The sequence below is a fragment of the Physeter macrocephalus genome, chromosome 10 (assembly GCF_002837175.3).
Source record: "Physeter macrocephalus isolate SW-GA chromosome 10, ASM283717v5, whole genome shotgun sequence".
In the NCBI taxonomy this organism is placed as follows: domain Eukaryota; kingdom Metazoa; phylum Chordata; class Mammalia; order Artiodactyla; family Physeteridae; genus Physeter; species Physeter macrocephalus.
Genome location: NC_041223.1, coordinates 71,031,087 through 71,057,629, shown reverse-complemented (window position 1 = coordinate 71,057,629; position 26,543 = coordinate 71,031,087). Strand labels below are relative to the sequence as shown.

The window sequence follows — 26,543 nt, the reverse complement described above, 5'->3', positions numbered from 1 at the left end:
CCGCGGAGCGGCTGGGCCCGTGAGCCATGGCCGCTGAGCCTGCGCGTCCGGAGCCTGTGCTCCGCAACGGGAGAGGCCACAACAGTGAGAGGCCCGCATACCGCAAAAAAAAAAAAAAATCTCAGAATTAAGGTTAATTTGTAATTCTGAATCTTCTCTCATCAGTTTTTTGGAAATTTTATATATATATATATACCCATGAGTTAGATTTTAGTATTTTATTCTTTTAATTGCTGGCTTACATATTTGTAATGTATTCTATGATTTATATATTTTTTTAGGAGGAAACACAGTCATTAATAGAAAACCTGCATGTTTACCATGCAAATTACTTCCTGGTTTTGAGATGTCTTCATCAGTTCACCTCTTCTCTTCCCAAGTACCCACTGGGTCGACAGGTAACCAGAACTTACTCATTTGGAATCTACAAAGTAGGAATATTAGTGGTTTTTTCTTTGAGTTCGGTAGCATTCAGGCATCAGAATGTGAAATGGATCCAAATCTTGCAGTGAGCATGCAATCTAAATCCATTCCAGCTGTATACTTTACTCGTTATTGAAACAGTATTTTTTGTCTGATGGCCACAAAGAAACAGCCACATGAATCCAAGTGGTGTTGCTTTCTCTGCAATGTACATATGCGAAGGCATTTAAACTTTTTTTCTTTAACATTTCTTTGTCACTTATACTGAGAGAACTGATCCTCCACTTTAGTGAAATGGAAAAAGGAATCTGTTTGAGATCATTTAATGGTTAACCTTGCATTACACCCAGAGCTAAAGGGAGGCAGTTTAAGAATTTGCTCCTTGCAAAATTATGCTCCGCTGGCCTTCGTGTCATAGCATAAACCTATGAACCACCTGTCAAGTGAATGCAGTGGAAGAATTCTGTATTCCTAAATCTTTGCATCCTTAACTCAAAGGTTTAGAGAACAAATATAAATATGTAAGAATGACTTGTTTATAAGACATTTTCTGCCATTAAACCTTTTTAGTAATCAAATCATCATTTTAATAATTTTCTTATTGCAAAGTGACCGGTGATATCAGCCAATCCCAATTTGGTCTCATTTTGCTTTCATGTGAATGGTGTTTTATGTAAATGCCTGATCCATGTGATATATGCCAAGTCTGTTGTCATCTACAGAAAGTGGCTGTTTTTAATGACATTATTTTTTTTGACTTGACCATTTATGATTTTTCCAAACGTAGTGTGCAAACTTAGATCACTTTTGATTCCTCACCAGTGTGCTGTTCACTTCCAGATCAGAGAGCTGTACTGCACGTGTTTAGAAAAGAGCATATGGGATTCAGAGGAGTATGCATCGGCTTTGCAGCTGCTGAGGTAGTCTGTTGTTTTCCTTTTTTTGTCTGCTCTAAGCCTGCCAATAAGTAACACCTGCCTCCAGAACTCTGCCTGCCAAGGAGTTTCATAAGTAGCCATGTTGTAGCTAATATTTGTATATGTCTTGAATTTATGTTTGTAGCTTATAGTGTTTTTAACGTAGCAACCATCCATTTCTTTGCTGGTTTTACCTTGTTTTTGAACTTTTGATTTTTTAAGTAAAATGACTGTTTATTTAGTGAAATATTGACACTACACAGGGAGAACTTAGGTATGGATCATTTCCATCCAGCCAGCTTGCTGTCATGGTAGGGAAGGTGGTCATGGAAAGCAAGCTCACATGGCCCTGACCTGGTTGGGCAGAGGAGCGGCATCACTGGGTGAAATGCCTCTCGTGAAGGAGGCCACGGCTGACCTTGGTGAGGAGCAGCCACCAGTAGGCAGTGGCCTTGATGCCTTCTCCCACCTGAGCTGGCTCTATCCACGTTCATTTAATATTGGCTAAGTCGTAAATTATTTGTCTAATATTACGTGAATAAATAAGGTATCTTGGTGTTATCAGATATCAAAGATCACTTATTATCCCTGACAAATTTACCTTTTAAAGTTATAATTATTTGTTTCCTTGGCTTTACTTCTTATATGTATGGTGACTTCTTAGTCTTTCATAAAAATAATGACTACTTGGATAGTGAGAAAAGGGAAATCAAGTGGAGTTAAGTTTCTGAACACAGTCTTATAATTTTCTTCAGTGGATATAAATGCTTATATGAAAATATCATAAAGAAGTCTGAGAACTGAATATTTATTAAGTCTTGGCTTCCCCTGGGCCCACAAGAAAAGAACAGATGGGCACAGTAGGAGGAAAATTCACATTAAGAGCACTTTAAGTCCAGAGACTTAATAATATAAATGTTAGTAATCTAGCAGGTGCAGCTTAAGATAGGAAACTAATTTTATGCTATCTGGAAAAATAACTCCTCATGGAAACTAGATTGCCACTGAAAAGCTGTGTTTTATTTCATTTTTTTAAATGCCAATAACAGATTTCTATGTATTTATATACTTAAACTGGAATGTTTCTGAGACTTCTTTTGTTTTCTATTCAAGTCAACATACTTATCTCAAACACCCAGTTGATTCTTGCTGGGTTTCCTCTTTAACCTTCGTGATTAGTAATTGCCTTCCTTTTCCAGTTGGGTATTTCCAAATTTGTAGATTTCTTTGTCAGGGAGGGACTTGTTCTTCTCTTTCTGCATCTGCCTGACACTGGCAATCTTGGGGTTCAAGTCAGGGATCAAGAATGCCAGTTCCAAATTAGGGTAAGGAAATGTGAGCAATAATAGTAATGGTATGCACTATTGAACAGTAGTAACCAGGGTTTATGAAGGCTTGCTGTGTGCCATGCTGTGTTGGTACATTTTCCTGAGTAGTACCGAGTCTAATACTCAGTGCGCATTTGTGGCAGATACTGTTAGCCACACTTTACAGCTGAGGAACCTGAAGCATAGATAGGGTTTAAGTGATTTGCCTGAGATCTCATAGTTGTTGATGGAACCAGGATTCTAATCCAGGTCTGACTTCAAAGCTGTGATACTTTCCACTGTTCTTTGCTGAGCTCTAAAATAGGGATGTGGGGATCTGAGTAAAGCAGAAGCAATGAACAGAAAGCAAAGTTTCAGTCATTTTGCTAAGCTGAGGTCAGAAACATAGGAATATTAAAAACACTAAGGATCAAATATACAATAGCTGCTACAGCAAGGGCAGGCAAGAGTCTGGGAACTACAAGAGAGAAAGGAATCTGGCAACCTCCAAACTGGAATTCTTCTTTTCTCCTTTGTACAGATTAGATGTGGAGAAAAAGTCAAGGACACTCATCAGTTTAGGCATTCTAAGTAGGAAACATCTGAATTTAGGAAACCAGACATTCTTGTCATCTGTCGTCAAATAATTGAAGTCATAAGAGAAAATAGGTTAAAATGATCACTGAATGTTACTTTGGAAAGAATAACTAAGGTACTGTTAGAAACATAGTCTAGTAGCATTTCCAATTTGAAATTTTTGTTAAGAAGTACTTTAATGGCAATATTTCTCTTGAAAAATCCATTTTATCTGGAAACTGACATGTTTAAATAACCATAGATCTGCTTGTTGAAATATTTTTTGACCATTAAAAAGTACTTAATTCCTAACAGTTGTGTGGAACCACGAATGACCCTGAAGAACCAAAACAGTTTTGAGGAAGATCACAGGTGGAGGCATCATGCTTCCTGATTTCAGACTACATTACAGAGCTATAGTAATCAAAACAGTATGATATTGACATGAAAACAGACACATAGATGAATGGAGCAGAATAGAGAACCCAGAAGTAAACCCATGTTTACATGGGCAATTAATTTATGACAGAGGAGCCAAGAATATACAATGGGGAAGGGACAGTCTTCAATAAATGGTGTTAGGAAAACTGGACCACTATATTCCACCATACATAAAAATCAGCTCAAAATGGATGAAAGACTTGAACATAGAGTTGAAATCATAAAACTAGAAGAAAACATAAGTGGTAAGCTCCTTGACATTGGTCTTGGCAGTGGTTTTTTGGCTTTGACACCAAAAGCAAAGGCAAAAAAGCAAAAGTAAACAAGTGGGACTACATTAAACTAAAAAGCTTCTGCACAGTTAAGGAAACCATCAACAAAATGAAAAGGCATCCTACAGAATGGGAGATAATATTTGTAAATCATATATATGATGAGGGGTTAATATCTGAATTATATAGAGAACTCACACAGCACAATAGAAAAAAAAGTCTTATGAAAAAATGAGCAGAGGATAAGAATAGACATTTCTCCAAAGAGGACATACAGATGGCCAACAGGTACATGAAAAGGTGCTAAACATCATTAATCATCAAGGAAATGCAAATCAAAACCACAATAAGATATTGCCTGTCAGAATGGCTATCATCAAAAAGACAAGAAATAACAAGTGTTGGACTTCCCTGGTGGCGCAGTAGTTAAGAATCTGCCTGCCAATGAAGGGGACACGGGTTCAAGCCCCGGTCCTGGAAGATCCCACATGCCGCGGAGCAACTAAGCCCGTGCGCCACAGCTACTGAGCCTGTGCTTTAGGGTGTGCGAGCCACAGCTGCTGAGCCCACATGCCACAACTACTGAAGCCTGCACGCCTAGAGCCCAAGCTCCGAAATGAGAAGCTACTGCAGTGAGAAGCCCGTGCACCACAACAAAGAGAAGCCCCCGCTCGCCACAACTAGAGAAAGCCCGTGCGCAGCAATGAAGACCCAACAACGAAGACCCAACGCAGCCAAAAATAAATAAATAGATAAATAAATTTAAAACAAAAAAACAAGTGTTGATGAGGGTGTGGAGGAAAGGGAACCCTTGTACCCAGTTGGTCGGAATGTAAATTGGTGCAGCCACTATGGAAGACAGTGTGGAGGTTCCTCAAAAAATTAAAAATAGAGCTACTTTATGACCCAGCAATCCCACTTCTGGGTATGTATCAGAAGGAAACAAAAGCACTAACTCAAAAGGATATCTGTACCCCTATGTTTATTACAAGATTGTTTACTATAGCCAAGACATGGAAGCAACCTAAGTGTCCATCAGTGGATGAACGGATAAGGAAGATGTGTGTGTGTGTGTGTGTGTGTGTGTGTGTGTGTGTGTGTGTGTGAGAGTGTGAGTGTGTGTGTGTGTTATTCAGAAATAAAAAGAAGGAAATCCTGCCATAACACTGAACTCATGGATACAGAGCTGGGAATGTAATGTACAGCAGGGTGACTATAGTCAATAATATTGTATTGTGTATTTGAGAGTTGCTAAGAGAGTAGATCTTAAACTTCTCATCAAAAGAAAAAAAAATTGTAACTACATAAGGTGACAGATGTTAACTAGACTTACTGTGGTGATCATTTCACAAAATATACATATATTGAATTGTATTGTATACCAGTAACTAATGTGTTACATGTCAATTATATCTCAAGAAATATTTATAAGGAACTTGTAATAATGTTGAAAAATGTCAAGTATTCATGAGTGGAAAAAGACATATAGAATTTTATATCACAGTTATTTTAAAATGTAGGCAGCAGACACTGATGTGTGGAGAGCATGCATTTTTTTTTTTAACTTTTTTTTTTGGCTGCGTCAGGTCTTGTCTTCATTTTGGCACGTGGGGATCTTTCTTGCGGCATGCGGGCTCTTTCTGTTGCGGCACGTGGGTTTCTCTCTAGTTGTGGTGTGCGGGTTTTCTCTCTCTAGTTGTGGTGCACAGGTTCCAGGGTACTTGGGCTCTGTAGTTGTGGCACGTGGGTTCCAGAGCGTGTGGGCTTTGTAGTTTGCCTCACGCAGGCGCTCTAGTTGAGGCATGTGGGCTCAGTAGTTGTGGCACGTGGGCTTAGTTGCACCATGGCATGAGAACATGAATTTATAATATGTCATAATCTGACATGAGTACAGTAGTTCTGCATGTCTTCCATAACCTTTCCTCACTCAGTCAACTCTTGGAGCATGAAGACCACATTCTTTTACAGGATATGAGTTGGTTAATTTTCACTCAACTGCCTGTCATTATATAAGGGTATATTTAAGTTAAAACACCATTTGGGAACAGAATGTGGTAAAAATTACGCTAACCGAGCATTGAGCTGGGTGAGTGGCTTTTCCTGGCCGGGCATGAAAGACATGAAGAGGAAACATTGACCTTTTTTCTGTTGGAGAAAATTTCTAGACAGCCACCTAAAAATCCAACACTAGACAGAGAATTTTTAAAATTCAAAAAACCGTGCTTCAGTAATAAGGTTTTATGGGTTGACATAAATCATAAAGTCCTCAACTTATAGGCTCATGAGAGCTCAGCTGGACTGAAGTACACTGCCCTCTGCCAGCAGTACCAGTGGAGCTCCACAGCAGTGGTTCTTAGATTGGTGGTAATGAAAAGTGTGCCCCTTTTCTTAGGAGAATTTACTGTGCCCCCAACCCCGTCAACTGAAAATCCCTCATCTAGAGTTATCCCATTGTTTTTCCCCAATAAGGAAACTAAAGCCAGAACCGTTGAGTGACTTTTCTGCAGTTGGCAGAGCTGGAATTTAAATCCGAATCTTCAAAGTTCAGTCAGTTTTTCAGCCCTATTCCAATTATTCGAGAGGTAGTATAAAAAGAAATTTATATGGGTTTGTGGCCAGTAGTGCATGATGAGAGCGTACCCAAAATTTTAAAATGAGCCAGAAGAGCAAGCTTCTGTGGCCTCAGAGCCCCTCCCGTCTTGACACTAGTCATCTTGGCACAATGTGCAGTCATGTACATGAAAGGAGCCACAGTGTCTAGTCTGCTTATCCCAAGTGCACCCTTATGAGCTTGCCATAGAAACACATTTGTAAATTGAAGTTGAGTGATAGCTGAGGGAATTTACTTTAGGCTGAAAGAGATTATTCTAATTTCTGAATAAGGCTTTTGAGTTAAACAGTAATATATTAGCAGGTCAGCTCAGCTTTCATTGAGTTAAAAAAACATGACTCAAGTAATAATATTAACATTTGATCACTTTAACTTGGTTCAAAGAGGCTAGAGATTTAGAGTCTAAATAATGCATTGTTTCCTGACTTTGCAGATCAAATTTTGATGCTATTTAAAGATCTTGTTGTGAAAAATGACACAGCTCCACAGTATATGAGGTGCTTCCTAAATAGCAATAATCTAACTTTTGATGATCAAGATTTATCCATGTGGAAGCTATATGAGACTGCACCACTAAAATATGATTTCTTTCAGAACAGGGATTGGTAATCCTGAATTTGCATCATATCAGGCCCTCGACAGTTTTCTGTGTGTTGGTGGTAAAATCAAACAGCTGAATTGTTGAAGCTCATTTGAAAGCAGAAGATGCTGAGTGGCACTGTTTTTGGAGTAATGGTTTTCAGACTTTAGTGTACATAAGAATCAGTCGAGGTATTAAACGTGTGGATTTCTACCCTCCCCCCAAAGATGCTGATTTGACTGCTGGGCACTTGGGTGTGGTGGTCAGCAGGAATCTGCATTTAAGAAGCACTTCACCACATTTGTTTGACAGGTGGTCCAGGGACCACACTTTGAGAAACGCTGTTCTAGACAATAAAGGGAAATAAAAAAGGGGTATAAAAAAGGGGTACAAAAAAATTGAGGGAAAAAAATGAAGCCATCAAAGAAAAAGAAGCTGGATGGCTTTAGGCAGTTGATCTCAAGTTAGTTCCAAAACTAGACTAAGGTATTCCACTGCTAATAGTGAGCAATGGTTTTTAATCTCAATAAACAGAAACAAGATCTGCATTTGTATTTTGTTTTTCTTTATTAAAAATGTAGTGCATACTGCCACTTTTCTGCTAGTAAAATGAACAGGTAGCTAAGAAATATTAATTTTAAAAAATCAGAAATTGCTGATCAAACTGAGTTTGACAACTTTATTTCTTCTGAACTCAGGGTTGTACTTTTGTAGTACATCAATAAAATAGGTATGTTTTTTATGTTGCTAAAGTTGTCTCTAGCCATATCGTAGAGTTAACTTGATTCATTTTGACATACTAAAAAGAGCATGGTGTTCCACAAAGGTCCCCGTGACTTTCAGGTGCTCCCCTACATGAGTCAGTTTGAAAATAGAGAAATTATTCTTCACATTAGGTCATGAAATTCTTTTTCAGTGCACGGCCATAGCCTTGTTCATCCATTAAAAAAAATTTTTTTTAATACTTGATACGTGGAGTCACTGACTGATGACAAAGATGACACAGTGTGGGTCCTTACCCACACTGAATTTTGGCCAAGTGGGAGATTAAGGTGGATAAGTAGACAGGCAGGTAGAATACAGAGTAATAAGTGCTGTGCTGGGTGAGGTCTGGGGCACGAAGGAACTAATAGACTGGACAGTTAACCTCTGTTTGGGGGGTCAAGCAGTTTCTTGGAGGAAGTGGCGTCTAATATGAAATATCAAGGTTAAAAGGAATTATGCATATTTTTTGTTTCTATTTCACTTGTTAGGATCATATGTGATTACTTTGTTGTGTTGTCTTGGAAGAAGACAATCTCTGTGAATGTTTTTTTGGTAAGCCTTTTTGTTTTGCTTCCTCCTAGTCTTTGTTGATATATTTGCAGGTTTGAGTCTTTGAATATTTTTTGAAGCTGTTTTATACTGGTAGTATCTGTTTAGAACTTGAGAACTCATTTTTCGGAAGATCTTTGCATTAGCCATGGATTGGCCAGTTTCTCCTAGCCTGTTCTCAATCAGGCTTTATATAATCAGTGCTTAACCAGAAATGGTTGCCTTTCTGCATGATGAAGCAGAACACTCATTGCCCTGCAGGATGATTGCTTTTAAATGGTTGCTAAATGATTCTCTTTCTGTCTTAGTTAAGGAAACTTTTTTTTAAAAAATAACAACCTATAAAGCTTTCAACACATGAAGTATCACAGTCTGTTTTGAACCATTTACGCAAAAGTGATATAATCACTTAATCAAGTTGGTTAAAGATAAATAGCTTTTTCAGCATTAATGAGACATGTCTTAGATGCGTTTGTTTTTCTTTTCTCTTTAAAGTAGTCCAGCGTGCTGGCTTTCAAACTTTTAGTCTTTGGTACAGTTTGTTCTCTGTATCTGCAGGTTCCACATCCATGGATTCAACCAACCACAGATTGAAAATATTAAAAAAAAAAAAAAATTTCAAGAAGTTCTAAAAAGCAGGAAAAAAGCGTGTGAATTTGCTATGCACTGGCAACTATTTACATAGTATTTATATTGTATTTGCAATTATGTGCATAGCATTTACACTGTATTAGATATTATAAGTAATCTAGAGATGATTTAAAGTATCTGGGAGGATATGCGTAGGTTATGTGCAAATATTATGCCATTTAATATAAGGGACTTGAGCATCCTCGGATATTTGTATCTTCAGGGGTCCTAGAACCGATACCGCATAGATACCGAGGGACAACTGTATTTACTTTTCAATTTTATTCTATTTCTTTTAAAGTAATGCTAGATGGAATCCACCAAAATTTGAAAGCATTGTCACACTATCTCCACTTTCTCTCCTCTCTTCTCTCTGTAGCTGATTTGGTTTTCCCACTCTAGCAATATACTTTGATCAAGGTCACCGGCGACCCTCATGTTGATAAATGTTTCTAATGATCAATTCTGTCTTCATTTGCATTAAACTATTATCAGCATCTAACACAGTTCATCACTGCTTCCTTCATGACTTCTAGGGCCTAGATTCTCTTGGTTTTCCTCTTACCTCAGTGCATGCTCCTGCCCCCTCAGTCTTCTTTGGTAATTTCTCTTCTCCCTGACACCCTAACATTACAGTGCCCTAGGGCTTAGTCAAGAGCCCACACTTTTCTCCTGAGTGCCAGACTCTTATGTCCACCTACCTGTTTACACCTCCACTTAGATATCTGATGTACAGCTCATAGTTAACATGTTCAAACTTGAATGCCTGATCTTCCCCTGAAACCTAGAATCTTCCTGCAGTCCCCCTATCCTTCCAGTTGTTCAAAGCCAAAAACTTGGGGTTCTGCCTTCAAAATATTTCAAGAACCAAACCTCTTCTTGCCACCTTCCCTCACTGGTACCACCATTGTCCAAGGCACCGTCACCTCTCATCTGGATTATTGCCATCACCTCCTAACTGGCTTCCTTGCTTCCACGTATGCTACCTTACAGGTTTTTCTCAAAATAGCAGTCAAAATAATCCTATTAAAATATGTCAGATAATGTCACTCCTTTGCTCAAAACTCCCATTTTCACTCAGGGTAAAACCACCATCTGTACAATGACCATACATGATGTAGCCCTTCATTCCCTCTCTCTGATTTCATTGCCTACCACTCGGTCTCGACTTCCACTTATGTAACCTCAGCCTCCTTGTTTTTTTGAACAGGCCAGACATATACCCACCGTAGGGCCTTTGCAGGCATTGTTTTCTCAGGAAAAGCTCTTCTCCTACGTTCTTGTATGGCTCTCTTACCTCCTTCACATGTTTGATCAAATGTCATCTTCTCAATGAGGCCTAATAACTATTTTAAAATTGAAACCTACCTGCCCTCAAACCCTCCCCCCTAACTCTGCTCAATATTTTTCCATAATACCAATTTTTAACATATATATAGTAATACGAGATAGTGTTTGTTATCTCTGCACCACCCCCCAGCCCAGCTAGAATGTCAGTTTCATGAGGACAGGGTTTTTTGTTTCACTGAGGTGTATCTTAAATGCCCAGAACCGTGCCTGGTATTAGTAAGTATTCAGTAAATGTTTATTGAATGACTGACTGACTGAATGAATGAATGGTTTCTTGACTAATAATGGTTGAAACCCATTTTGAAAACCCAGTTTGAAAAATGCTGGTCTGGTGGCTAGACTCAATCCTAATTTTCTTCTTTTTTTTTTGGCTGCGTTGGGTCTTCGTTGCTGCACGCCGGCTTTCTCTAGTTGCAGTGAGCAGGGGCTACTCTTCCTTGCGGTGCGCGGGCTTCTCATTGCGGTGGCTTCTCTTGTTGGGGAGCACGGGCTCTAGGCGTGTGGGCTCCACCAGTTGTGGCACATGGGCTCAGTAGTTGCGGCTCGCGGTCTCTAGAGTGCAGGCTCAGTAGTTGTGGCGCACGGGCTTTTTTGCTCCGCAGCATGTGGCATCTTCCCGGACCAGGGCTCGAACCCGTGTCCCCTGCATTGGCAGGTGGATTCTTAGCCACTGTGCCACCAGGAAAGTCCCTCAATCCTTAATTTTCTATTTGGGCTGCTATATGTAACAAACTTTGGGGGGATAAAATTAATTTTTATTTTTTAGTCATTTTTAGTTAATTTTGTTCAATTAGGTGTGGTTTGTCCAAAGTGCTTGCTGGAGTCACTCTAACAGTAATCTAAATGAAAACATAACAGTACTTTTCTGACATTACCCCTTGTGTTGTATAACTTTGAAAACCAGTCATCCACTGTTGGCAGTTTGTACTTTCAGATTTTTTTTTTTCAGGCACAAACATATATTAAATCATACTATACAGTGTTCCACAATTTGCATTTTTTTTGTTTTTTGGATTTGTCTGATTGGTTTTTGTCATGGTAGTTATTTGTTTTGCTCCTAATATTCTACCATGGACATTGTGTCTTGAGATGCACTATAAGATCATTGGTCAGAGCACGGATGCCCAGCCAGACTGGGTTCAAATCCCAGCTTTGCCAACCAGACTCTGGGCAAGTTACTTGAGTCTTCTGTGCCTCTGTTTTCTCATCTCGTACAGTGTTGTGGAGATCAAATGACACCTGGTATACATACCTGTGGGTAGAAATATTAGCTGTCATCACTTGCATTACTTCATTATTTATCCCCACTATGTAGTATCCCTTGTTTTGAAAGTGTAACACTTTATTTAATTAGTCCCTTGTTTGATATATGTTTAGGTTGTTTCTAATTCTCTGTTGTTACAAACAGTAATCACTGAGGGTAAGTTTGTGTTTGCACGTTAGTATATTTTTTTCCACAAAATAAATACATAGACTTTCTGAGTCTAAAATATAAACACTATTGTACACTTGCACCAACAATGTATCAGTATTTATTTCCCTTGCAGATGCTGGATGTTACCAGACTTAAATAGTTTTCTTTTGTTCTTCTAGTAGTTCATGATTGATGGACTGGTTCTTTCCCCTCCCCAACATTTTTATTCTTTCTGAAATATATTGAGGTAATGATCTGTTTTTTTTAAGCTAGTTATTTCCAACACTCCCCATCTCTTCCCCACTGATTTAAAGTGGTACCTTTGTGTCATGTACCAAATTCTCATATATACCTTGATCTCTTTCTAGACTCTTATTTCCTTCTATCGTCCTGTCTATTCCTATACAAAGTACCATCTGATTGTAATCACTGTAGCGTATACCTTTTGATACATTAATAGCCCCACTCACTACATACACTCAAGTATACACACTTTGTTCCTCTGTTTTAGGAACAATTATTTTTCCAGATTAATTTCAGAGTGATTTTTTTTTTTTTGGCTTTTAAAAAATGCCCACTGGAATTTTGTTTCAAAAAGTGTTAAATTTTGGATTAATTTGGAGTGAATTTATATCTTTACAGTATTGAGAGTTAGAACTTAAAATGTCTATTCAGGGCTTTCATTTTTTTGCTCTTACACGTTTGTCATAATATTCTATAGTTTTTGTTGCCATTTTGAACATGCTCTTTTTTCCATAGTTTAATGTTAAAATATTGATTACATGTAAATGTAAGGTATTGACATGTGTGTACATATACACACACACATATGTATTTGCCTTATATGCACCCACCCTTTTTACACTCTTTAATACTTCTGTAGCTTTCTTAGACTTTCTAACCTTACCGTTGGATCCTGTGCAAATAATAAATTTCATCTTCCTTTCTGATGTTTGTACCACTTGCTTCTTTTTTCTTATTGTAGAATAGATTCTAGAATGATGCTGAATAATAGTGATGATAGCAGGCATCTTTGTTAGTTCTTTGTGTAAATATATATAATTTAATTGAAAAATTTTAATTAATGACTTTATTGGGTTGTTCACAACATTATTTGCTTTAATCAGCCTTACTTCAAGTCTTGTTTTATATTAGACCTGAGAGTACTTGGGAACGTATAAAGTCGTTTGTTACTCTGGAAACAATAAGAACATAGTCTTTGGCTAAGAATAAAAAGAGTAATAACTGTCTGAATCCCTGGAAGTTTATACCTGAGATGAAAGAGCTACGCCTTCCAATCAAATGCCACATTAAAAATTATGACTAGTAAAGTTAGATTTCAAAATTATATGACATAATCCCATTTTTTATTGCATCCTGAAAATGAATAATAGACTGGGCTTTGCCCTCCTCAATATTCAGTTCTGTAAGCTGCAAAGAGATGTGAGGTGTGGCTGCCTGTGGCCTGGGGAGCTAGTCCTCAGGGCACTGCTCTTGCGGGTTAGACCTCCTCTAGCGTTTCCTCAGCCTCTGCCCTTACAGCAAGCCAGTGCCCGGGATTCCTTGGAGCCTGGAAATGCTGATCTAGTCTGAGTAGGGCGAAAGTTCGGGTATGACAGATTGTTCAACCGTATCTGACTTTGAGTTAATTCTCTTCTCGTAATAGTTTGACTCCATCTGGGCAATAGAAAGCCAGAAATTTAAAATAATCTCAAATGTAATCAAGAATTAAATGTGTTGGCTTGGTTGTCTTTGACCTGTTGGTTAGCTGCCTTTCATTCACAGATAAAGATTACACTTTGGATAATTATTTCATTGTTGTAGAAAGAGGAAGAGAAGATTTTATATTCTTAAAACTAGGGAAAAGTTTACGTTTTGTCCACCGCTGCCAGTTTCTATATTTATTGGTTTTATGACTGTTTTCTTCGTTTGTTTTTGTTCTGGGTTTTGATTTTTGGTTTTTTTGGGGGGGGTTGGGTTTAAATTTTAGTTGAAGTAACCAGCTTAATTTTGAGGTAATCATAGTCTACTTAGCTTCATTTTTTTCCTCTAACCTAGTAATAATAGTATTTTCCCCAAATTTTTTACTATGAAAAATGTCAAACATAAGATAGTTTTCTTACAGAATGACCCATATTCTGGGTTTGGCTGATTGTTTTCTTTCATGATTAATGTAAGAACTTTTAATCATTGTACTTTCATCTGTTACTGAATATGATCTTAGGGGAGAGATCCTATAAGTAATGACCTTGAAAACAGGATCTTAATTTTAGAATATCTGTGTTCATTTTCCATGTCTAACAAAGATTTCCTCTATGGCCTTGAAGGAATTATGCAATCATTCTACCTATGCTATATAGAACAAGCAGGATTGCCTACTAGTTTTAAAGTTCAGTGGATTTACTGATTGGTGTTAACAAAGCCCATAGAAGATATAAAGCGTAGCTAAAATAATAAAGAAATCACTGATAATACTTTTTTGGTCATTTCAAACAAGGTGTCATTTAGCATGAGGGTTACATCCTCAGCAGACGTTTCTTGTCTCTTATTTACGTTTAGATCTGAAGGAAAGGGAAACTAACCTTAAATGCCTGCTGTGTGATAAGCACTGTGCTAGAGAGTCTTTATTCAAATGCATCTTCTTATTGAATTCTTAAGCTTCCATCTGCCTTGTGAAATAGGTGAGTTCCTGTTTCCATTTTACAGGCAAGGAAGCCAAAGATCAAAGATGTTCAGTAAAGTGTTCTATATTACAAACATAGTAAGTGCCAGAACCAGGCCATGAACCCAGATTGTAAACTTTCCAAGTTGAGCTTTATCATGAGAACTCTTCTGAATGTCACATACATTGAGGAAAGTCTCCCCCAAAAAAGTTGGTAGCCACCAATGAAGCATTTTACACCATCTTCTTCTGACCAGAAACTTTTAAAATGTAGACAGTGTTTTTTAAGTACATGAATTTTCCAGTTACATTACATCTCCTGTCACTGATTCTGTTCTAGGATGTTGGCAAAGGATGAACTGATGGCCATGCTTCAGGAATGTTTCAAGGTTTTTAAGTACTCTTCTGAAAAGCAGCTTGGCAACACAGCAAAGAGAATAGAGGAGTTCCTGGCCCAGTTTCAGAGCCTCGATGGTGAGAATATAATATCTGGCCAATTCTACTGGCTATGACAGTCATTTAACTATAAAATAACATGGAAAACCCCGCGTTCTGATGTGTTGAGAGATGAAGAGGTAACGTAGTTTGTGATCAGTCAGTATACCAAGCCTCAGAATAGCACAACGTGACAACCACAACTAAGCCAAATGGTTCTCTTCCACATTTGGTTTAAACAATGAAAACTATCAAATGGGCAGGAAAAAAATGTCTTTCTCCAGATGGACAGTTTTGAGGACTTACCTTAGGGGAGAAAACAGAAAGGGCAGCAAAAAGAAGTCAAAAAGATTGGAGAGAGTAGCAGGGCATCATAATTAAGGACTCCTTTTAGATGTTTTTCTTAAGCATTTCATCAAGTTCTTTATAGATTACAAAAACACTGCATAAATTATTTGTAAGCCTGAAAATTAATAGCTGTGAACTGCTTTCACAGCATTGAGGCTCATTGATATGCTGATTACCAAAATATGCATGAGGTTTGCTTTAATCAGGTTTACAAAGCTTGAATCTTTCAGTCCTCAATGAACTGTGGCAGCCTGGCATTCCTCAGTGTTGGAGGGCACAGTTTCCTTTACCTTGCATGACCTGCACAGGATTCGTTATGTTTGCCGAGCTCTGGGATGCCTGCTTGTGTACAGGTAGCCTTTTCAGCGCTCTGATGCTCCAGGACTTCTTTGTTCTGAGGGGGCTCCGTGGATTGGTACTGATGTTTAACTTTTCATGGGCTCTTCCCTTGCTCTGTTTCTAGCACCAAAGTATAGTACTCTTTCAGTAAAACAAGCAAAATGACTGTGCACTCCTTATTTTTCCCCTATTTAGGGAAATTTTTAATGGGGTCTGGGGAAAAGAGGCAACTTGGTGTATAAGCACACGGATCGAACCATGGCATGGTGAAAACATTGCACTTGGAATGTCCCTATCAATCCTTTCTGTGTTTGGCAAGTGTCCCTTTGTCTTTAAATCCTTTAGATTTAGGAAACTTCTTTTGCTGAATCCCTCCCTCTCTCTCCATAGCTGCAGCACTAGGCCCCATGAGTGCCGAGCCAGTGAAAGATGAAAGAGCCAGCCTGCTTGACTGGAGGGGCAGGAGCGGGAGGAAGCGCCACCGCGTGGTACTGGGGCCCCTCCAGATCATGCGCAGGCTTTTTTTTTTTTTTTTTTGCGGTACGCGGGCCTCTCACTGTCGTGGCCTCTCCCGTTGCGGGGCACAGGCTCCGGACGCGCAGGCTCAGCGGCCATGGCTCACGGGCCCAGCCGCTCCGCGGCATGTGGGACCCTCCCGGACCGGGGCACGAACCCGCGTCCCCTGCGTCGGCAGGCGGACTCCCAACCACCGCGCCACCAGGGAAGCCCGCTCAGGCATTATTGCTCTGCAGTACATTTGCAGGACAAGTGAGCCGAGCCATTTCAAATCATAAACATTTTAAAGGGCTGGAAATTGGTATCATAGAGATTATTGAGTCCAGCTGCAACAGAAGCTAAAGCCCAGGAAGAGGAAGGAGCTTGCTTGAGATCTCGTAGCTAGCTAGGGTAGTACCCAGCCTGGAGCCCACCTCTTTCTTAATCACCAGCTCATTGTTTTTTACTCACTGATTCACAGTCGCCACCTAATTAGGGTCACTGGGACAGTGAGGGGCCGCCCTTAAAGATATAAACAGGGTAAAAGACTTAGAAGAATATAAGATAAATTAGGTAAATTTCAATCTTTTACAAAATCGGACTCAGGGATTTTTGTAAAATGAAACTGCAGATATTATAATAATTTTAATTAGAGTTCATGTAACATAAGCTAGTGAACAAATCCTGTGATGTGCTAATATTAAATAAAGGAACGCAGCTTTTAGAAATGGGAAGGTTGGTAATTAAGATGATTAACAGTCTGAAGAATAAAGAATTTTGTAAGTTGAAGCAAAACCAGTGTCTTGAATAAATTACTTTTCTGTTTTCAAAAGTAGCACATTATTAATAATAAAGTGAAATTAACCCCACCCTCCCATATTGGACAAGCATACAGTTTGACTGTATGCTATCTCTAGTTCCCTGACAGTTATTACACATTACAGTTTAGGTTTAAAATTACATTTGGAGGGTTAAGTAGGTCAGAGTGTCATATCAGATTTATTTTTAAGGCTCTGCTACATGTTAATGAAATGGGACAGAGAATTTATTAGATATTTTAACCTTAAATCATATCTTTCTTGAACCAAGATTTATCAATAGCTAAAAAGAAATTTATTCTTCGAGAACAAGGCAGATTCTCCGGCTGCATCTTCCTGTTTTAGGTTTGGCTCAGTAAGCCATGTGAGTGTGAGGTTCCTATAATCTGCCCTGCACCAGGAAGAGGCTGTTAGAACCTCATATTCTCTGGAAACACGACTACACCTTTACTACACTTTTTACCAGATATGGTTTTCTGTTTCCTTTGCATGATGCAGTTTGCATTTCAGTAGATTATTTCAAAACTTTTATGCACTACCCACTTCAGACTTAAATAGCATGTCAGATCTAGTGAATGGGAAGATCCAGGCCAGGTTTGCCAGGGTGCAGGTTTGTATTGTTTACATCATCATGGCAGAATCAAAGGACCATAATTTAGATTTTTTTTTTTTTTTTTTTTTTGCGGTACGCGGGCCTCTCACTGTTGTGGCCTCTCCCGTTGCGGAGCACAGGCTCCGGACACGCAGGCTCAGCGGCCATGGCTCACGGGCCCAGCCGCTCCGCGGCATGTGGGATCTTCCCGGACCGGGGCACGAACCCGTGTCCCCTGCATCGGCAGGCGGATTCTCAACCACTGCGCCACCAGGGAAGCCCTGTTTGTTTTTTAAAAGCTATTTATAACAGCACAAAGATTTGGAGATTTTTTTTTTTTCCTGTTGGTTTGAGGGGATTTGTTTGTATTTTGTTTTGTTCTCACTGTTGGTCACATTTTTAAAATTCAGTAGCTGGTTTCTTTGAAGACCTCTCTGCAGCATAACTTATGTAATATTTATTGACCTTCAGCTTCTGGAAGAAATCATATATGTGGTGGAACCTTGGTTCCCTGCCACATTAAAAAAAAAAATGGATTAAACTTTATTTCCCTTGGAATAGTAAAAATGTTATTCTCTTAAATGGATTTACCCAAGCTGCTGTATGTTGGTTTTGTATTAAAAGCAGAAGCCAAAGAAGAAGAAGAAGATACTTCTGAGTCACAGTCAAAGGGACTTCAGAAGACAGACCTCTATCATCTTCAGAAGGTCAGATCACTTTCTTATCCTTCCAGCCACATCCCCTGATGCTCCCGGTGTGCTCTAGATTAGCTCTGCCTGGAGGTTTTTGTTTTCATTTTTAAACCACAACTAGGAACAAAGCAGACTTTGTAACTAACTTATAAATTGAACATCCTGTTTATCCCACTGCTATCCTCATTCTCCATGTAGAAGTCGGGTGGAAACTGTTCCGATAGCCTCAGAGAATTAACTAGTAATAAGGGAACCTGGTTGCAAAAAGGAATCTGATTATTTATCTGATGTATTTGTTTTTCAGTTTGATCAAATTGAGAGGTTCAGAAGAGACTCTTTAGTTTTAGATACTTTTCTTGATTCTTTAAAGAAATGCATATTGAGTATAGAGCAGAAATTGAGCCACAGTGTGTCTAGTATAGCATTTTTCAGATAGTTCTAACTTTAGGATCTTGGTTGTCAAAGTAAAGAACCTTCTGTAAACCATGATACCAAGTTATGATAAACGTAGAATAAAATATCCATCTAAGCAGAACAAAGCATGTGGAATCTATTCTGTTAGCGTGGCAAAGAGCAAGGGTTTTCTCTTCTTCTTGGAAGTCCTTTTCTCAAATGAATTAATGGGTTGTGGCTCGTGAGCACTCTGCCCTATAACTTAGTAACGACGTAAGCTGCCCTTCTCTTTCCCTGAAAAGTCACTTGATATTTTTTGAAGCAAAATACCTAGGAGGAGAGATTCTTCCCAGTCCTGAAAAATAAAAGATAAACACAACCCCTTTTGATCCGGTTCTTTTTCTGTACATTCTGTCGTATGGAAAGGGCATCAGCTGCCTCTGCCTGAGCAACAGAGCTGCCCTCTGAGGGGCTTTCTGTCTCAGAATCACCGGAAAAGGTATGTTCTTTCATCCATAGTCATTATTGGAAATGAAGGAGTTAAGAAGAACAAGTAAGAGGCAGACCAAGTTTGAAGTCCTCAGAGAACAACTTGTGAGCTTCATCCACAGTCTGGTGAGGTGAGTCTGTTGTTGCTCTTCAGAGCTAAAAATCAGGCTATTTGCCCAAATAACACTGGTGTGATAGCTGTCCGCAGCCAGTCCGGGACACTTCGGGACTGGCTTTTTGCTCGAGGTCCTCCGTCCAGCGCAGACTTGTAATTTTTATTCCTTTCCCATCCTTATTAAGGTGGCTCAGCAGATGGCTTAGTTCATTCTTTCACTGCCAGTTCAAGAACACAGGTTTAAATTTGATCTAGTTCATTAGGCCTGGGTGGGGGTGGGGATGGAAACAGAACAGGAAACAGAAAAGTGAGTGTTTTCCCCCTAGTAGCAGAGTGTTTGCTTTACACTTAATCCTTGCTCTGTCTTTGCTCAGAGTATGCTGGATCTGGGCCAAACCCAGAAAAGAGCCCAGCCCAGCTGTAATACCCTATTTTATCCTGAGTAAAGGGTTTCTAATTCTGAGGGGTACCAGTGTAACTCTGGATCATGTCAGCACAGACGCACGGTGAGCAGGGTACTCAGAGTCAGTTTAGAAGTCCACCAGTGCTACCTGTATTTTAAGGTGATTCCTTTTTTGGGAAACCCAGATCATTCTGATATTTGGATTTCCCAAAAGCCAGCTCTGTGTAGCTCTGTAAAATCACACACCTAACCTGCAGGTGGGACATGCCGTATAGGAAAAAAGTGAGAGGTCTGAAAAATAAAATGATTTAATAGTTAAATAGGGAAAAAACTGTTCTTTGTCATTGCTTATTCTGTTTTTTAATGGCATTTCAAACTCAGCAGCAGGCTAGGCACTGACTAGAATCAAGTACTAAAAAAAAAAAGCAGCTCAGTTATTGAAGACAAAGAGTGTTTTTTTTGATAAATTGCCTGTCCTTCTTGAAAGTGAAGAGTTCCATTTTCCAGGACAGTTTTGGGGCAGAGTCATTGTTCCTGGTCACTGGGGAGAAATTACTCATGTCAGGACAGAGGTCGAAACGATCAACCAAGTATGACAAAAGGAAGGTTAAAGTGAGAGAAATGGGTCACATAAAAGTGACACAGTGCAATTCTAAAGTGACCTACTGGCTAGAAATGACCTTGGAGAACTCATAGAATTAACCTTGCCGTGCTGGGCCTTCCTGTTCTTGTAGTTTCTAGCCGCAAGTTCCTGGTTTTTCCCTTTTACCAAGTTGTGACCATTGTAGTTGCTAAAAATGATTTTACAGTATAATTTGGCATAATTTATAGGTCAAATGTCATGTTCCTTTCTGCATTCCCACAAATCCCAAATTGTAGGCTTTGAAACCAGCCAACCATTCCCCTTTTATGATCTTTGACCTAATATGCCTGACTTTTCACCTTCCTGAGCAGTTATTGAAATAAAGCTGGGCATGATTGAAATGTGTTGTATTGTGAAATCACAAAAGTTTCCATACCAGGATTTACGATCTTTACCAAGCTTGAGTATCCATCCCAGCAGGGAAGAGATGAGGGCTGTAGCATGTTAGAGCTGAATGGGGCTTGATGAGTCATGTGGCAGCTAAAGCCCAGAGAGAGGCTGTGACTTTCAGAAAGCCACATAGTTAGTCCCAGTCTGCTGACATCTTTCAGAAGACCCTCTCTCTTTCCCCACACTGTCCCCAGAGACCATACCACAGATGTCTGAACAGAGCTTGGAGTTCTGGAGAAAAGCGGTCCTTGAAAGATACCTATAAACAACAGACTCCAGGAAGTAGAGTTCCCCGTATACCATGAGCAGCTCTTGCTGAAACTACTGAGAAATGAGAATAAGTTGCCACTTTCTAAGTTACTGTTTTCACCAAAATACAAGCTTCAGCCTTGTAGCCCTTGTGGATACTAAGTGGTCCTACCAGCTCCCCCCAGACCACCGCCTCTTTCGCTTGTGGACTCTGCTCTGGGTCTAAAATGAGCATCATGCAGAGCTCCAGTGCCAGACTCACTGCCGATGTCCGTGCCAGTCTCCAAATTTGGAGTTGGATAAAAATTCTAACATATGATGGTGTTTTGTCAGTATTTTTCAACTAATATAGCCCAGTGGAAACAAAATACAGGCAAGTATTTTAGACTCTGGAGGTTCTTTGAGGATATCTAAAAAGGCCTTTTGCCTTGAGAATTATCTGAATCTCTAAAAATTAAATAAAGATGTTAAAAGGGGAGAGGAGGACAAATAGGAGACAAATTTTTTTCTGAAATTGACTCTTATCTGGTTGCCTTGTTAGATTTCCAGTCCTTATTACAGAGCAAGGACTCCAACGTGATCTTTTAATGACCATTATGTATAATGACTGGGGAGAAAACAGCCTGAGGTTGGGATAGGAAAAGTTTATGGTCAGAAATTACAAATGGGTAGCCAGCCATCCAGGGAGGCAGCTGGCATCACAGAAACCATTCCTGAGACTACAGCTAAATAGCTTAATCTCGAGTCAGATGTTAGCAGTACTTGAGGTATAGAATGCTGGTTCTCAGGGCCAAGTCAGAATCATAATGCTCTTTGCACATGGGTTTTATTCCAATGACTCTGAAGAAGGAGCAGCATCTGGAAGCTAAATGAGCAGGGGGCCAGGAGCTCTTGAGACAGGCAGGACAGAGATGGTGGGGAGGGAGGGACATGGTTCATACCCTCTCTGCGTCCTCTTCCTCAGAGCCAGACCACACGGGAGGAGCAGATGTGGTGGGATTTTTCTAGGCCCTGGTATCCTCTCCAGGAGGGAAGAAAGCCAGGACACCAGGAAGAAGAGTAATTTCCCCAGTGGCTGCGCTGAGGGAGCTGCTTGGCTCTGCCTGCACCGGTGGGAAAGGGAGCTGATACAAATCTGTCATGTGACCAAAATACTTTAGGCCCAGGACTCACTAAGCCCCAGAAATCTTTATGAAGGCATGTGAGCTAACTGCTTTAATCAAGTTAGTGACTTATTACTCTGTCTTTGGGTTATGGGTGCCAAAGCTTCTCCCTTCCAGTTTGCTACCCTCTAGGCCACCCAGGAACCATGTACTGTCACAGCTCATACCAGCTGATAGGCTCATTATATATTCAGATGAAATCTTTAATGGTTTATTTTTTAAGTTCAGATTTCATTAAAATCGGTTTATTATCTAGCTCATAAATAAGACAGAAGAATCTCACGTTACAGTGGTATTTTTTTAATAATTGAAATTTTACTGATAAATGATTTCCTTGTTTTATAATACTCTGAAGCTAAAATTTAACCTTTTCTGCCTATAAAGTAAGGAGGAAGTCTAACACATAAAAAACTTTACCTATATTACTTCTGGGCTTCCCTGGTGGTGCAGTGGTTGGGAGTCCGCCTGCCGATGCAGGGGACACGGGTTCGTGCCCCGGTCCGGGAAGATCCCACATGCCGCGGAGCGGCTGGGCCCGTGAGCCATGGCCGCTGGGCCTGTGCGTCCGGAGCCTGTGCTCCGCAACGGGAGAGGCCGCGGCAGTGAGAGGCCCGCGTACCGCAAAAAAACCCCACAAAGATTGGAAAACTTTACCTATGTTACTTCTGTGAGAGATATCTCTGTGAGCAAAAAAGAATTTCCTAAACTCTTAATTCCAGGTCTGAGGCCTGTGTTTAACACTGCCAGGAGTTAAATGTTTGCTATGATAAGAAATATGGATATCTCTGTTTCCTAAATAATTTAAGAAAGTACTCATTTATACTTTAAGAAATTCTACCTTAAAGATTTTGAGCAAAGTGGGAAGCAGCCATATAGCACAGGGAGATCGGCTCGGTGCTTTGTTTCCACCTAGAGGGGTGGGATAGGGAGGGTGGGAGGGAGACGCAAGAGGGAGGGGATATGGGAACATATGTATATGTATAACTGATTCACTTTGTTATAAAGCAGAAACTAACACACCATTGTAAAGCAATTATACTCCAATAAAGATGTTTAAAAAAAAAAAAAAAGAATCTGCCTGCCAATGCAGGGGACACAGGTACAGCAGAAACTAACACACCATTGTAAAGCAATTATACTCCAATAAAGACGTTAAAAAAAAGATTGTGAGCAGAAATGTAATTTATATACATTTGTTCCTAGAAGTTTAAATCAGAACTAAAATATAGTTTCTTGTACACCAGAGAGTCAAAGTTTTAAACAATATTACACGGAGAGGTAGAATTCTGAGTGCAGCTGCACTGGATTTAATATTTGGTTGGTTTTGGCTATTGTTGATTTTGCTTTTTCGGTAAGTTGCTCAGCCCTCTACAGAGGACTGACAAAAGTGGTTTATTGAAAATAGACCTGTGCTTATCTAAAAGCTGATACCTGACTTTGGTGGTTTCAGAGAATACCTCCTGCTTCCAGACACACAGCCTCTGCATGAGGTGCTGTACTTCAGTGCTGCCCACACCCTTCGCCAGCACCTGAACGCTGCCCCGCGGATCGCCCTCCATACCGCGCTCAACAACCCATATTATTACCTCAAGGTAAGAAGCAGTCGTTTCTCTGACAATTTAGTTCAGACTCCAGGCTTTATGTGTCACAAAAATATTGTAAATTTGCAGTTCTAATGAGCAGGGAACTGGCAGCTCAGGGTTGCTTGCACCTCTTTCAGATATTTTTTAAAATTCTTTAGATTTTTAGAGGGCTTTTTCTAAGCCAATGAACTAACACTGCCAACTTTTGATCATGCGTAATTGTCTTCTCCTTTATGTGATAAGACCAGATCATAGGCACTAAGACTTGAGTATAATGCTACTACTCTTGAAAATAAAGGAAAGGTTTCTTACAGACATAACAGCAGATAATAGGTCAAACCATATGGCCCAGTGAAATTACTTAAAAGAGCCAAATGATTGTTTCTGATGCAAAAAAAAAAAAGGAATTTCATCTTGGATTTTAAACCAAAGAAAGATCTGCTCTGAGAGTATCTCCAGAGCTGAGTATAGAGGACAGCCAGCAATATGCCAGGGATAAAACTACTAAACTCCAGACACATTTGCCAGTTCCAAGTTGTTCTTTAAACGGAGAGTTCAAGACAATTGAGAATTTTTAAAACTAACTTTCCTATGACCAGGTAAATGTGATCATTTTAAACAGCTCAGTAAGCTATATTTCAGTTATATACACACACATAAAGTAATTTCTTGATAATTTGCTAAGTTACTATTAAATTGTTAATTTGTTAATAAGTTATCAACTCAGTTAAACACCTAGAAATCTTGCAACAGAGGATACTTAAGAAGTGACTCCATAAAACCTGTGAAGAGAGTTCCGATGTATTGGTTTCCTGTCCAAAATGGCACACAAACATGCTAAGCCTTAGAAGAGAATACTGAGTAGGAAGATGTAAATCAGTGATTTTTCTATGATGGTGGTAGTGGGGTACTTGAATAATTTCATATTTAAGGCACAAAATATCAATTATTTTTATTATATAAACCACAAATTAAAACTCTTTACATAATCTGTCTTTTTGGCTAGTAGTAAGTCACAGAAGAGAACTGGTGCGATTTCAGCAGTTTCGGGAAGGATGTAATTCCCATGTGTATGTTTGAGAGAGATTTTGTTTCTTAATAAGAACCATCATTTTCACATAGGTTGAAAAAACACTGATGGTTTAGTAGAGGTTAGGATCTGCAGTGTTGACCATAATCTTCTTTGAGAGATAACTTATATCCCTGGTAGTGGTGTGTCGGTATTTATTAATACAGTATAGTAATTGCTAGAATTCACGTAATTACAAATGTTGGAAGTGGCATTTTATTGAAAATCCACAGAATTCCATAAACTTTTATGTAAACCAGAAATGCATTAGAGTCTCAATAATGAATAATGTGTGATTAAAATGAAAAAAATTAATAATTTATGATGAAAATGAAGAATATGCTTGTCTTCTGATCCTGGTTGTGTTCATCTAGTGATTAGGAGCTAGAGGGATTTTGACCAAGACCTCATCCTAAACAACCAGCTAACTATTGGAGAGTAGGTGCAACTCACAAAATAAAGGAAACCAAAGGCTCCACTTATTGGCTTACTATAAATTCAGGTTAGCAGGTTAATTAATGTCTGCTTTTGTTCCTCATCATTGCTGAAAGGTAGTTATCTTAGTTTACTGTTATTTTTAGAATGAAGCACTGAGAAGTGAAGAAGGTTGTATTCCAAATGTCGCCCCAGACATCTGCATAGCATATAAACTGCACCTGGAGTGCAGCAGGCTAATCAACCTTGTGGACTGGTCGGAGGTAGGTCAGGGGGAAAGAGCAAGCTGTCTATGTGTCTAACCATCCATGACAACTTTCCTGGAATGTTTTTATACTTTTAGTACTTTGAAACTCATCTCTTATTTTTTCAATGCCCTGTCTTTGGTTTGGAAAGCATTATAAATCACCTGGCAAGTTTCTCCAGAAAAGCACTATAACTGCTCAACAGTCCCACACAGACCCCTGCACTCTGATCCCACACCCTCAACCGAGCCAATTCTGCATCCATGCCAGGTCAAAATGAGTACATTTTAGTATGTTTAGCAAAAGCTAAACAGTTTAGGTCAGTTCCGTTATTCCACAGAATAAAAAAGTACATTATTAACTAGCATTTCCCTTATTGCATAAAAGAAAAGAAAATATTGGAATAACTACACAAAAGTTAACTCTGTTAAAGGCCCTATGTGACAAGGTCACCATTTAAAAATATGCATAATTGGCTGCTCCCAAGAAAAATAGGCATTTTCCTGGGAGATGGAGGTTGGAGTAGAGGATAAAGGGCATCCTTTGCTTTTCAACTTTGAATAGTTTTGCTTCCTGTTTTTCTCTGCACGTTTCTTAGTTCTCTGAAATATAAGATTATTCAGAAACCATTCCATTGTCTTTTAATTTTTTTTTCTTATGCAGAAAGCTCAATACTTTATTTTTAATAGATCTTTATTCTAGTGTAATTGCTTCACAATACTGTGTAAGTTTCTGTTGTACAACAAAGTGAATCAGCCATATGCATACATATGTCCCCGTATCCCCTCCCTCTTGCATCTCCCTCCCACCCTCGTATCCCACCCCTCTAGGTGGTCACAAAGCACTGAGCTGATCTCCCTGTGCTATGCGGCTGCTTCCCACTAGCTATCTATTTTACATTTGGTAGTGTATGTATGTCCATGCCACTGTCTCATTTCGTCACAGCTTACCCTTCCCCCTCCCCATGTCCTCAGGTCCATTCTCTACATCTGCGTCTTTATTCCTGTTCTGCCCCTAGGTTCTTCAGAACCATTTTTTTTTTTTAGATTCCATGTATATGCATTAACATATGGTATTTGTTTTTCTCTTTCTGACTTACTTCACTCTGTATGACAGATTCTAGGTCCATCCACCTCACTACAAATAACTC

The 26,543-nt window shown here is 39.4% G+C and overlaps 1 protein-coding gene across 4 annotated transcripts in view; it reads left to right on the top strand.

Moving 5' to 3' along the window:
- ORC3 (origin recognition complex subunit 3) overlaps window positions 1-26,543 on the top strand; it is a 61,022-nt gene that overhangs the window by 32,413 nt on the left and 2,066 nt on the right. For 2 of the 4 annotated variants that reach the window (XM_007104026.4, XM_007104029.4), the window contains exons 12-18: window positions 282-398; window positions 1,246-1,343; window positions 14,838-14,971; window positions 18,149-18,231; window positions 19,129-19,229; window positions 23,512-23,653; window positions 25,295-25,411. In XM_007104026.4, coding sequence (XP_007104088.1) covers window positions 282-398; window positions 1,246-1,343; window positions 14,838-14,971; window positions 18,149-18,231; window positions 19,129-19,229; window positions 23,512-23,653; window positions 25,295-25,411 — 792 coding nt within the window. The remainder of the gene's footprint in view (window positions 1-281; window positions 399-1,245; window positions 1,344-14,837; window positions 14,972-18,148; window positions 18,232-19,128; window positions 19,230-23,511; window positions 23,654-25,294; window positions 25,412-26,543) is intronic. The other 2 variants (XM_007104028.3, XM_007104027.4) reach the window with 2 other exon arrangements.